The sequence below is a fragment of the Hylaeus volcanicus genome, chromosome 3, assembly GCF_026283585.1.
Source record: "Hylaeus volcanicus isolate JK05 chromosome 3, UHH_iyHylVolc1.0_haploid, whole genome shotgun sequence".
Taxonomy (NCBI): domain Eukaryota; kingdom Metazoa; phylum Arthropoda; class Insecta; order Hymenoptera; family Colletidae; genus Hylaeus; species Hylaeus volcanicus.
Genome location: NC_071978.1, coordinates 28,181,896 through 28,196,311, shown reverse-complemented (window position 1 = coordinate 28,196,311; position 14,416 = coordinate 28,181,896). Strand labels below are relative to the sequence as shown.

The following is a 14,416-nucleotide window of genomic DNA, read 5'->3' as shown; positions in this document are numbered from 1 at the left end:
AACTCGAAGTGGTCTCGCGCGCCTCTCCTCGTTCCTGTATACGCTATCCTGAATACCAGCGAAACCGCTCGTTATTACTTACAATAGCGTTTTTTTTTTCAAACAACTCTGGCCACGGTCCACTGGAAAACGTACGTTTCGCGCGGCAATCCGGTACGCATACAACAAAGTAAAAGCACTGACGTAATGAACAAATATTATTCCACCAATATTTACTAAACATCGCTGACAAAATATTCCGTATTAATAATGTAACAACGAAAATATAAAAAAACGCGCTGGATCGGACTCCGCATGGTTGGATACCATTACGTAATTTGTTCTATTTTCTACTTGCAGCCATAAACTGTCGAGCGATTGTTTAAGTATGCAAATCTAAAGTTAACAGTGTAATAGATGATCTTGTCATCTAATGGGTTCGAATAGGTTGAAACAGACTATTACGATGTCATCAACCATGTTTTCGTCGACGCGAGTAGAATTAACGAGCAGCGGCCAGACCGAGTAGTGTGAGAGCGTACGCGTCAGCCGCGAATCTTCCAGGTAAATTTTCTCCGAACGTAATGCCCCACTGAAAATCTCCATTCTGTGGCGTGATATACCGAAGACGGTATATTAATTTCACGAGCCACCTGGCCCGCAGATTGAAAAAGCCTGATTTACACGAGGAGTCGAGCGATCCGATGGAAAAAAAAGGAACGAGCACGCAAGGAGAAACGTGTGAACGCGGTCGGAAAAACGCCGCGGCGAGGTTTCATCGGGCTGCGTTAATTAAAACAATGCTTACGAGATAATTAATTTGCGGGCAGGCAAAGTGATGGACGAGCACGCTGTTACGCTCGTACGCGCCGGCGAAAATACAGCCTGCGATGGGAATATAACGCGTGCATACGTGAATATTTCGCGTTTGTAAATTAATCGATTACAATTAATTGTTTCGCCTCTGAAACGCGTTGGCGCGACCGTGGAAAAGCTTTTTTGCGTTTACCGTCAAAAAAAGTTGGTTCCCGCCGTTCCACTGCGGCGAATGAAATTTGTTCGACCGTAATAACTATAAAAATACGCGAATGCATAGCGCAGGAATTAATGAACATCAACGGGACGCGACATTAAAACGATATTAAAGGAAAGGAGAGAGAACGGCGAACGATACGGTGAGCATATCGCTTAATTAGACCAGTGCGAGCCTTAACTATGAAATTAATTAACATTCGTTTTATACGTTGCGAGCTTTAGCCGTCCTTTTATTACAGTTGCTTCTTTTCCTCTCATCAAATCTGCGTAACCGCTGCGAGCAACGGAAACACCGCGTGCTCCGTCTACGGAATCATCTTCTGGGCTGTTACGTGCAATTTCCAGCCATAAAATCGCTTCTCCTATACCTTTGGGCTAAACTCTACAACTCTCGAGTTACGAAACGTATGAAAAGACGTTACAATTAAATGTTCCAGAATAGAGACGAGATCCCTGTTCCTCGAATTAGAAATGTGGTAGAGCGTTTCGTCTTGAGCCTGCTAGTGGACTCGCCAGGTTAATATAAAAATATTAGGTGGACCGAGGACGTGAGAACGCGCGGTGTCCCTCTAGTGTCGAGGACAAGAAGTGCCACCACAGAAATTAAAACCTGTTAGAAACGAAGTTTGTAAGTTGTTACGAATGCGACTGATATTTGTCACGGACCACGAGTTCGATCCGATATTATATGAAAGAGGTTAAACTAACGTGCTCCAATTGTACGTACTCGACGCGACCCGTTAGTGGTTTCCTACGTAACTCGTTGCCTCGTGTCGGAATCCATCGGATGGCGATTGCATTTCCACGAAATCAAACCGTCCGCATGAAAGTTTTCCTCTTCGAGGCGAAATCGAATTACCCCGAGGCTGTCAGGGCAGCGTTCAATGACTTTCACCACCAACGTCGCCAGGACCTCGATTTATAAGTTCGTGCCGGGCCGGGATATTTGCATCTCGTTCCGAGGCGACGACCCATCCGCACGCTGAATTTTCCACAATTTATGCAAACCCTGTCCGCCGGTTGCGTAAGAGGAAAAAGCGAAACGCCACTCTCCGTCACGATGTTTCTCGTTTGACCCACTGATCGTCCAAGTTCCAGAGTTCGTCGACCCGTCATACCCCGCGGTGCACCGATCGGACAATGTTCCTTGCGCGTACGTCTTGGCGTAACGTAACGTGTCTGACCATCGCTCGGTATTTCTACCTGCGGTGCCACTTCCAAACACTTACAGACACTGAGGGGCATTGACAGGCTCTGACCAATAAGGATCAACGGATTGAAGCTCACTAACCACTTAACTTATAATGTCAGAAACGTTTATTTAGAAATTCAAATAAAAATGTTATTAATATATTATTCACTTTGAGGCAATAAATCGATGATCGTAATTATAAATAAATAGGACGTCTGGGATTTTCACAACTTCAAATGCTCAGTCAATGCTCAGTTATTGGAAATTAAATCGTAAAGGCAAAGATAATACCGTAATATCATCAACGTTCCTATGCTCACAAGTAGAATTGCCTAGCAATGGCCAAACGCGCCAGCCAGGTAGTATTAGAACGTACCCTGTTAGACGTCCCTCTGAAATCACATCTCTCTATAACGAAAGCTCCTATCTGAAAACTGTACTGCACGTTTTCCATTTATAGTTGTACATGGAATCGCTTAACAGCGCCGCGAGCGTCCAGATTCGCGTATTTGTCTCAAGTTCGTATTATTCTAGTAGTCGGACAGGTTTCAAAACTTTCCGCCGAGTTTCCATCCATCCATCGATTCCCAGCTACTCGGTTGCCAAGATAAGCGTTCCGTTACAGGAATGCACGACTGGAAGGAAGCCGTCGTTAAAGTTTTAAGTGGCGGAGGTGTTCGCGCCGCGGAAATTTATAGATGGAACGCGTAAAACAAAATGATTCCCTTCCGACACGGCCCGTCTTATCGCACGAGCGAGGATCCCCTCGGCTATCGATCTCAATATCCTTCGGAGGGACGCTTTTTCCAAGGACCTCCATCAATCTTTTATTGCAATTTATCCGTATTGTGGAAAACTAATTCCGTTGGCCTTCCCCCGTCACCCCGACCTCGCTCACCGAGCTGTCTTCTGTCCCCGAAATGAAATCGAGTCACGCCAATCGACGGCATTCCGCGCCTTGCGTTCCTTTCAGGTGCTCACACCTAGAAGGATAAAAGAAGTTCGTCTCTTGTGCTTCTACTTTCCATCGGTTTGATCTTCTGTCAATATCCTGAGAAAACTTGAAGTCAATATGCGCAGCATTGACGAAGGTACAGAACTAAGTGCGACCTTCCGTCTGTAAAGCTCACTCTCGTATTGCTTTAACGAAAAATAACATTTCAGCCCCTGAGACGTTTCGAATTTTAGGGACGATGGTCTGTAAATATTCAAGCAACGATAATCATTCAGGTTCATGTAACTTCCATTTATAAATGAACATACCCCTTTTATTGGATCGAATAATATGTTTGGTCTAAAAAAAAATATCCCTAGGTGTATACACCCTCTTGATGCCGACAGTGACGGCTCGCGGTACGCAAGTCCCGGCGATAGAACCAAAAATTAATTTTATTTCATTCCGCGAGGAACCACCTGTTACACGTCTGACGTGCCGGGCGACTTCTAATGCACGCGTAAAATAACTTGTTTCGGCGAGCCAGCCGCGTTTAAACTCGCCTAAAATGTCTGAATTAACGCTCCTCGCCGCGGCCACGTTTTCGCCCCTCGCGAACTTCCAATTGAATTTCGCCGTCGGTAGGGACGCGTCGAAGGCGCGATTAAAGTGGGATCGAGGGCGTAAAAATGAACGAGTTGTCGACCCCTTCGGGTTCCGTGGTCGAGCACGTCCCCGTCGTTTCCATGTCGATGGAACCCTCTCCTTGGAAGCCGTTTTAAGGCGACGTCCTGGTTCGTTAAGGCGAAAAATCGACTTACTTGTCAATGTACTTAGGTTTGCTGCAGGGTTAGTTATAGGGCTTTAATTTACTTTGATCTCTATAGTACAGATACAGCGAATCTTCAATTTTTTGCTTTACTTTTGACGAATATTTTAGCTAGGAAAGACTTCATTTTAATACTTTCATTACCTCGGGCGATAACTAACATTTTCATAAACAGCTTTAGCTTAAATATTCATAAATCACGTCGTCGTACTTGAATTTCTTGCGATAATTCGGTTCCCGAGTACGCGTTCCTGGCAACGACTCGTTTAATCACTTTACGGATCGGAATACTAGCTTAACCTATCCTCTCTGTCGCGACACCCACGACCCTTTCGCAACCACTTTTTATTTCCTCCTTCGCGCGAGATATAACCGTGCACCGCCAAGGACTCCTTTCGACGACACTCGACTTTCCGTTCGCCGGTTGATTTATCGACGGAAATTTCGCGGTATCTACGGCGCTGGTTGTCGCCGCGGAAGAATAACAGCCCGAAGAATTGGAAGAATCAAGTGCTTCTGTTCTCGCCTGCCTCGCGAAATATATCTCGAATGGAGCGCGCGTTCTCCGTCATCCAGCGTCTCGACAAATCCGGAAAACCGAGTGCATCTTTGAATGCTTCGATCGCGAAGCGGATGAATATTAAAGCATACCTGCAAATCGAATCAACCTCGTCGCAACGCTGACGATCAAGACATCCGTTCTATTCTCACTTACAAGGCTCCAAGAATAGTTACCATTTTATCGAAGTTGAATGTTTGTCCGTGCAAGAATTTTTCCCATCCGTGTTCGCGACAGTTAAACCTGAGGGGATGAAGTTGTCGATTGAGTCATCCCACTTATCGACCCTTTTTCCCCTACTCGACACTCGAAGTCGGCTCCCCGGCCAAACGCAAACAACTCAAAATCCTGATTCCATCTCATAAATCGCCCTTGATCGGTGTTTATACAGCCTTGAACGAGCCGAACTTTGTTCCCTGGCGAGCACGCGTGTCCTACGATCCTCGAAGCGTCAAAGTAATATCTCCGACGTCCGTCTACCTCTCGAGCATCACAGACCAAAGGGTAAACGATAATAAACGTCGCTCAGAGGTAGACGTCTCCGAACATCCCTATTAACACCGAGAGCCGAGCGAGATCGATTTCTATAGCCTCACGAGCGATTTTACAGCGATCGGTGGCGGACCTGTCGAGGAAACGTACAGACGTTCCTCGCTTCAGCGAACCACGAAGCGGAACGGAGAATTACTTGGGCCGACTTTGTTCGATGACTTTCGGCTCTCCATCGACGCCTTGATTTATTGCATCACACCCAACACTGACACTTACGCTGGCGCGGGCTGCTTCCGAGCCGGCGAAGGGGAGAATTTTATTTACTTTTAGCGAATCGATCGACCACGGCAGACGGAGGAGCGTCAACTGCGGGCCAAGGGTGAAAAGTAGAGGGTGGGTCGCTGGCATCCAGAGTTACGTGGACTCCATTGCCTGCTCCGACCGTTCTTTCGTTTCTCTCGTGTAAACGATACCATCCTCTACTCCAACGATACCCTAGAATTTAATTTGACCCGTGGCCTGATTTGAATTCGAACGACTCTGTTGACCCTAGCGTAAGGTTCGGTCTCTGGCGACTCACTAATTTCATTTACGTCTCGTTGTTACGGTTCAAGTACGGATTATGTATCTAATTATTTCTAAAGGGAACCTGAAGCAACGTCGAATCAAAACCAATGACAAACATTTTAGTTGCGCACCCCTGATCTTCTTTCGAGGGTGAGAATTTACGCCGACAAATCGGTTCGAAAGATCGGTACGATTCCCTCTCGCTACGTGGCGTTTCACGGTTTGCTGCCTCCTCGACTCTCCGCCCGAATTACTATAATATAATGTTCGCCCGAACGCGCCCGTCTTTGTCAATGTTTTCGACAGTCCCGTCGATATCCCAGCCCCTCCTCAGCGTCTTATTTCCTTTTCTCCTCCGTTCTTCGACGTTCCCCCGCGAACGGAAATATCCGACAACGGGATCGCGATAGGTGAACAGCGAAATTCGATCGACGACGTTAAAATAGGCAATTTCAAGAAGTCGAAAGAACTGGTCCCTAGTTTCGCCTAGTCCCTGGCGAACAGCCTATTACTCATACCGATATCATAAATTAATATTCCGAGTGCTCATCTTCGATGAAGAATCGTTTAATCGTCATTCCTCTGAATACCAGCGTTCCCTTTAATTCGAAATGAAACCACGCGTACGAACGCAAGGGGCAAGCACAATTTCAATCTGTCAAGGTGTCAAAAAACTATTATTCGACCCGTTTTCCTCAGCACTCCAAAAACTGATTCGTCGACCAAAAATTCGAAGCCACTGTCTTTCCCTCGATCGACTTTTTCGATGAAATTCACTCGCGATCCCAAACATTCCGTGGGATTGTTTCTGAGCGCATCGAGCTCCAATTCGTGCATAATTCGCGCTAGTTTGAAATGCGTTCCAGTGACATTTCGTTTATCCGATCGGACGTAATGCTTCCCGATTGGGTTCTCGGAGTTTCTGCAGTTTCATCGACATCGACGGGAGAACTGGCGCGAGCGTCTGAACGCAACGCGTGAAGGTGAATTAAAGCCCCGTTAATAACGCTTCGCGGAGTAGTGCGCAGTTTCGAGACAGAGTTTCGACCATAGCATCCCCTACCTCCGTCTCCATCTCTCTTTGGTCGAACAGTGAAACTTCGACGACGGGAAGCATTCTACTTGGAACGTCAAAAATAAGCGAATCGTTCAGAATTTTTATACAGAAAACTAGTAAACTACTAGAGGAAGTGAAAAATTATCTACGCTTTCGACATAACTCTTCTTGCACTGTGCACACTAATTTTCGCCCTCGCTTATTTTATTGTTATACTGCTCTGGTAATGCTATGAAAGTTTCATCCTAATTCTGGCATTTTTCTTCCATCTGTTGCGGATAGATCATGGTCGCTCCATTAGAAGTTTGTACCAAAGAATAACAACGATTCGGGTACACATGCTTGAAGGTCAGTAAAGAACCTAGAAACCCTGGGATTAACATCGCGAGGTAGCGCATGGTTTCGAATCGTGAGTTTCAACGATCGCACATGCACATATCGTCCATTTCTCTGGTCGAACAGAGAAACATGCTACGTCGATTCGTTCCTTCTTTTGTAGATTTTCACGGTTCGCCGCGCGCCGGGGGCGCAATAAAAACCAGGCCACGAAATAAGAAGACAGCGGGCCGTCGGTCTGTACCAAAAATTACCACGGCACCGTATTGCCGTTAGTTTTACGACAACGTATGCTTCTTTACGATTCCTTCTTTCCCGTGCCGATGGAACGCGACAACCCCCCCCCCCCCTCCCCTACCCAGTAGACGACGTCAGTTTCCTTCTTTTCGGGGGCTTTTACTGCGAAACGGAGCTCGGCTGCCAAATGGAAGGATAATTTCGTGGAACCGGGTCAAACTCCCAACGCCGCAAAACACCGTGTGGTGTTTTCTCTTTCCCTTTCTTTTATTAGGAGTAACACCCGCCTTCGCATTCTGCGCGACGCTAAGCGCCTTTTTCAGGGACGTTCCGCGAAACGAGAAATAAAAGTGACGTCTCGAAACGTACGTATCGGAAATCGAATTCGTTTCGCGAGTGGTAATTTTTAAAATAATAGAACAATAAGTAGCTAAGCATTCTATCGTTATAAAAAGTGACGTTTCGATCGCGAAGCGTTTGGAACCCTTCCCAGGGCAATGTATACGTTCAACGAACAGGAGAAGCGACCTTAACGTACCTGTCTTTGCATTCAATTCGAAAAGTGACTTTTCCATGGGTGAAACACCGGCGTTCCCATCGCGTCTATTTTTCCACCGGGCTGGAGACACCGCTGACGGGCCTCCAGTGCCTCGCTTCGGAAGGCCCCCATCGAATCCGCGGCCACGGGAAATAAAAGGATTATTTTCGATTTGAAATTGGTACGGTTCGCGAGCTCTAGTATAGTAATTCAAGCCCCACGTATCGTTCCTCGCGATCGTATCCGTGGGAACGCAGCCCCGCGGTCGGTACTTTCGCGAAACGAGAGGATATCCAAGTTGGAATTTTCAGCCCGAGACGGGTCTTTGTTGGCCGTTAAAATGTCGCGGTAATATCCCATTCCCCTTCGCGCACCGCGAACGTTCGTTCCACTTTTTTTCCCTCCGATTCTCGTTTATATTCTTTTCCCCCTGTTCCTTTTTTTTTTTTTTTTTGTAATTCCATTCGAAATAGGAAACAATCCGCCGCGGTGAGTCGAATCGGCTCGATTGAAAATGAAAATATTGATGCGAGCTCCGCCAACGCGCGTGTATTTGACCCGGTGCAATGACGTCGCGTCGATTCTCGCGCAAAACACGTCGCATCTCATTATTTTCGAATTAAAGCGAATAACAAACCCTGAACGCCTCGCACTCAAAAGGACTCCCGACACCGAAAATACGATCCACGCGTTTTTTTTTTCTCCTTTTTTTGAAATGGTAACGCGTGAACAATGCGAACCCGATACGCGCCTGTCCATTCAGCGGCTGTTATTGTACAGGGTCTAGCGAAACTTCGTTAATTAACGCCAACACGATCGTCGAAAAACGAACTTATACGAACAGTCCACGCCGGGGTACTTTCAGTCCTGCAGATTCCAGAGAAATATTGTCATAAAGTAATTTGAATAATCTGTCGAAATTTAAGAATGGGTACGCGTCATTTATGCGCTCCATTGTTTTCGGTGAGTAAAGAGAAATGGAATTTTCAATCCAGCGAAAGTTCACTGAAACAACCGTTTTTACCGCTAATCCTTTTCGCATTCGTTTAGGAAAAATCTCGTACCGCGGTTAGTTGGATAAAGATTCGTTTACTCGAAACCTACCGAGTCGACGAAATAATATACTTTATATTTCCAATTATTAATTACCTGTTTCTGCGTTGAGCACGGTTGAGAAAACGTTGTTCTAGACAATTACTGGCTCGGTGAAAGCAGAAACAATTGCTGCGTTTTTCGTTATCATCGCGGGCAGGAAACAATACGCTCGGGCCAAGATAGAGCAGAGTGGCGCGACTAATGCGGTGGGGGGAGCGCGTCGATAAAACTGGCGCTCTCGAAAATTGGGTTATCTTCGTTGGTTCATTTTCGCGTCCGCGTCGAGGGTTCGCGGATATCGGTAGCGCGAGAATCTTCTTCGCAACGGCACGATTAAAAACGTAGGATTACGGAACGCGAACGTTGGGAGCTTCGACCGTTTCGTGTGTGTAGGCGTGCATGCATGCGCGTTCGTATGTTGGTAAAAAAAAAAAAGAGAGATCAGAAAAAGAGAGACGGGGAGAGCGCGGAGGTCGCGTAACGAAGGAGTTAAAACTGCAGGTTACATCTTCTCTGACGTTATTTCACGTCGCGTCATGGAAAATGCAGCCGCGGCGAGCCAATTAAAATACACGCTCGGATTACGAGGCACCAGGTCACGAGGATTTCGAGCATTAGGGAAATGCGACACGCAGAGGACGCATTGACATTCGTGGCCCCGCGTAAAAACGGCGAACCTAGCCGACGAGACGCCCCCGACGCCGACGGGCATCCGGCTGGCTTCGCGTTGCTTTTGTTCGGAAATTATTCCAGACTTCCCGTGGATTTTTCGACGCTCGTCTCTAATCCTGTATCTTTAAGGCGAGATTACAGAGAATCCTCGTTGAAACGGCGTTTAATATCCCGTGGAACGCTCGGAATTAAAATTTGACCCGCCTTTGACGTCACGCGAATACAGAAATCCTCCGCGTGCAACGGTCCATCGTATCCGTTTCTTTGTAACCCGCCGGAGCGCGAACAAGACCAAAATCCAACGTTCGAATCGAAACTCCCTCAGCTATTAGCACGAATTAACCCTCCGTCGAGAATCGCTGGATCTCGATTGCACCTAACTTTCGATCCCTGCCTCGAATATCTTGTTCTGCCCTCGAGATTTCGTTTCGCTGAAGTTTCTTGAGAATGATCAAGTTCCCTGCTAGGTACGACCACCGCGGAAGATTCGTCTTGTCGCTCAATTCCCCGGGCAAGACGTAACTTTGAATCTCGAGTGGTGGAACACAGCTTGATACTCGAGTTTTCAAGAATTTTCTTTTGAAAATTTTCAAAAATTAAAAATGTATCGAATTCTACGCTTGTAGCGCTAGTGGAAAATGGTACATTCGGAAAAAGTGAAATAACGCTATTTAAAAAAAAAACGAATCGTACGTGTCTTCGGAGGAAAAGCCCAAAGTCGCAAAGGGAAACGTTCGAGGAATATGGTACGAAATCGGACTCGTGTTCCTTCGCACGTAAATTCAACTCTCCGAATACCTACGCTCAAACTCCACCCAACCGCGCGGTTAACTTCTTCAATGTATGCAAATACTTAAATAGTTATCGGATAGGACAAACGTTTACAGGGAATCTTCCGCGGAGCTGACACGTCGTGGATAAAACGTTTCAGCTCTCTGGACCGTATAGGCTGCGTTCTCTCGATACGAGTCAAGTCTTCCAAAGTTGTCAAGGGTCGTTTCAAGTTATGCGGATTGTCGTGGTGCGAATCCTCGTAAGGACCGTCGCCACGTTTGAAATTTATTAAAATCTAGGTCGACCAACCGAGAGGCAATTTTCGCCGGGAGCGAAGAAGAGATTGCAACGTCTCTTCCGAAGATAAATTGAATGGGATGCTTCGCGTAATGCGAACAGGTACTGCAACACACGAGTGATTACCGCGACGCTTGTCCAAGTAATCCAACGATGCTTCTACAATCCGTAAGCAATTATAAATTGCTGCAGAGAAAGGAACAGTATTAAATTCATATTAAAAATATATTCATACTTGCAAAGTTGCCCGAGCTTTCCTATGTAGAAAAAGTAGCCGCACAGATGGCTCAACTAGCCGATGTTGACGTCCCCGAACATCTGGTAACTTCGACCTCCATATGTTCTTCAACAGCGCGGAAAGAAACGTCGTCGAATCGTTCTCGACAAATCCTTTTCCTCGTTAATTATATGCTGCGCATTAACGTGCCCGTTAATCACCGCGCGACGATCTAAAGCACGTCTCGCCGACGGCGTATCTAACGGCGTACAACGTTTTCATATCGACCGCGTAAATTTCTTCGCAGGGCTAATGGCATTAAATTCCCTCGTGCGCCATTTAATTCCCTCCTATCCAGCGCGCCTATTCGGGGGGATCGATACTTCAATGATGCGTGCCTTACATTTATCTCGCCACCGTCTCCGTCCCGGAATCACCGAAAACCCATTCCCACCGAGCTGTGCGTACTCAGGTCTGAAGTCACGTATCGCGACGACCGTGGACTATCGATCCTGGTCTTGAATAATTTAAAACGCGCGCCACGAACACGCGTAACGTCATCAGAAAACACGTTCGCGCGTATTTTCACCCCTAGGACCGACGGCGGTTTCGCGTTTACTTGGTTCTGCTTTTTTCGCGACGCCTGACGTGCTGGCCTGGTTTTCCTCGGCCACGCCAAGCACGTGCATGTAAACACGAGGACGGCTAGTTCGTTACCCCGACTTTTCTACGTCCACGTATTAAGATCAGAGCTCACTTGTACCACTCGCGAGTTTGGTCGACCAACTTTTCCCAAATACGCGTGAGATCTGTACGGAGTTGCTGATATCCAGGCAACTGGTCCTCGACTGTGGGACAATGCTTTTTAGCGCCCCTACAGAAGCCTTTAGAAACGGTGGTGTCACTGGAAATCACGAGTGAGCCATTAGCGTCGATGCGCTTTGAGAGCGTTTTCATAAAAGACAGCCCGACCTTATATCCGCGTTTAAAGTCCCGTGGCTAGGTCAAGGACGGAATGGGTCCTTGACGTACGCCGTGCTTCTTCGCGAACGGAAGTTCAATGACGGCGTTCAAAGTCTCGAAAAGACTTACCTTATCGTTTCGTTGCATTCGGACTCTCTCCTCGCGTGATCCGCGTTATCCCTCACAGATGAGCATGGCATGGACATCGCGTCCAGAGTAGAGAAATCCATGGTGTCCGCGACAAGGAATCCGTGGATCGTCACTGTTAATCAAACGAACGCACTACATCGACATTGCTCAACGAGGCACGGTCGTCGCGAACAGGCACACCGGACTAACTCTGACACTGGAATGTAATCCCGCGACAGGCACGCACGGACGAGTCTAACCACCGTCTTCGCTGGCCCGGGCACCCTGGCCAGAACTGTCACACGTGCGCAATATTCAGTTACCGCGGCACACTATCCCGTTGTTATCACTCACTCTCTCGCTAGACGTGGGCACTGTTCGCGAGGATCGCTTCTCCGCGACGTAATCCCGCGATCCATCCGTCAGTGCCAAGGGCAGACCTCTATCCACTATCACTGCGACAACATCGTCCCGAAAGCGCACCACTATCTCATCGGCGGGGACGACGCACGAGGCTCACAACTGTCAGGAGGAAGCGATCGAGAGGGTGACGAGCAGCCTCGACGATCTTCGTCCGGCAGCGTGCAGCATCACGAGACTCGCGGATCGGAGCACACCGGTTACGCACAAAACGGAGCGCGTTCCACGGACGGATCGAGATACGCGCACGAGCGGTAGGCGGAACGAAGAGGGCTACGAATTTTTCTCAGCCCTTTCGAATCTGTCGTTTTCACCGAGCAGGAACGTCGACGACGAGCGGGCGAACCTTGCGCGGACGACCCTACATCCGAGTCGCGCGATAGTTGATACGAAACTAGTGGCGAGTTCTCCGTCGAGCGTACTTGCATCCCCACCACCAACCGCGCAGCGTACCCCCTCCGTTGCAATCGCGTAGGGCACACGCGCCCCTTACCCCCTCCTCCTAATGGGCACGCACCGAGCTACCCGGAGCGTGACACACGCTCACGCTTCTGGTGGGGGCTACGGTCGCGTGGCGGGCTGCTCTTTGGGTGGGAGGAGAGAGAGCGAGGGGTATACACCAGATCCGAACGGACGGGAGAGCGAGAAGGGTGGGAGAACGAGAGTCGGTGGGTCTCGCGCAGGCGCCTCGCGCACTTGCGGGAATGCATCCTCGTGAAATGTTCGGTAAGTACGTATAATACGTACGGACGTAAGTACGGGTTAACGAAGGCCGTGGGTGCAGAGACCTCTACGATCCGCGACTACTACGACGGGCACAAACGACCTGCTATCCGGATTAACGTGGCTCGCCGTAAGATTTACGGGAAACGCGACGCTGTACACGCTCGAATTTTCGAAGCAACCGCGACGCGGGCATCGAGTATGGTTCGATCGACGCCTGCCCTGCGGCGCGTCATTCGATAGCGCGTTAATGCTGGAACACCGCACTTCATTATTGACTGTATTAACGTCACTCTGGGGTCTGAAGATAGCTTCCATCGCCAACGCTTCTTTCTATAGTTTAAAATAGCGTTACAAGGTGGACTATTTATAGTAAACCACCCTCTGGGGGTTGCTAGGAATTTTGTAAAATCGAAGCGAATGGAAACCCATGTATCGCGTAGAAGTGATTGCACCCTCGTCTTCGTCGCTACTCGAGAGTCACGAGAATCGATCTTCCCGCTTGCCGGATATAAGCTTAAAGTACATACATCTCTAAGCAAAGACGTCACACAAGTTGAGTCAGCATCATCCCGTGCAGTTGTCGTCGGTAGCGCGAGGGATAACCGGTGTCTAAGACCTCTGAAGAGATGAGCTCCGGTGGCGAGCGTCTTCTCGGACGTTGAGGAATATCAAACAGGCCTGAGTAGACGTTTGCTCGTATAATAGCGCTGCCTTAAGCGCGATATGTCTTCGGAGCTTAGGTTTCGCTCTGCCGAAGGGTAAACGTTTGCCTTTGGCAAATATTTGCCCGTGTTCGCGGCGGGGATACTTGTCCGCTACCTTCGGCTCGGAACGCGTCCGACTCGCGGGGGTGGAAATGGTCGTGTAATTTTGAACGCATTTCGAGTCGTTCGACCGCGTGCGGTGCACCAGACGAAACGGCGCGCAAGCGCAACGCGATCCTGCGGCATGAGTCCGCGAGAAGAAAAGTAAGCGAGCTCGTGCATGCGGAGGAACGTCGACGACTTTCCTGACGAGCAGGAGGGCCCGCCGCGCCGCGCCGCTAGGAAATTCTCCAGCGTTAGCGGCGACGACGATAACGAGAGTTACGTCGACGTTACACGCCGTCTGAAGGAAATACTGCCCCGTAACCGGGAACTAGACGACGCTGAATATTTTACATTCATACGCGACAGCAACGAAGGGCTACAGGGAGGGGACGAGCGGTTTAGCGGGGGTGGAATCGCTGCTTCGCTTGGAATTCTATACTTTTCCATTTTTATAACGATTTTCTAATCGATTCATTCTCCAAGAGAACGATAAGTTGAATTGCGGGGCTTGGAAAAGTTTCCAGGAATTAATTAGCCATTGGATGACTTTGCAAACAAA

General features: G+C 48.3%; 1 protein-coding gene across 2 annotated transcripts in view; it reads right to left on the bottom strand.

Moving 5' to 3' along the window:
* Positions 1–14,416, bottom strand: part of LOC128874273 (irregular chiasm C-roughest protein-like) — a 226,297-nt gene that overhangs the window by 156,641 nt on the left and 55,240 nt on the right. The window contains exon 4 of one of the 2 annotated variants that reach the window (XM_054118865.1): positions 11,903–12,035. In XM_054118865.1, the coding sequence (XP_053974840.1) occupies positions 11,903–12,035 (133 nt within the window). Of the gene's footprint in view, positions 1–10,828; positions 10,889–11,902; positions 12,036–14,416 lie in introns of those variants that run through there. The other variant, XM_054118866.1, reaches the window with a different exon arrangement.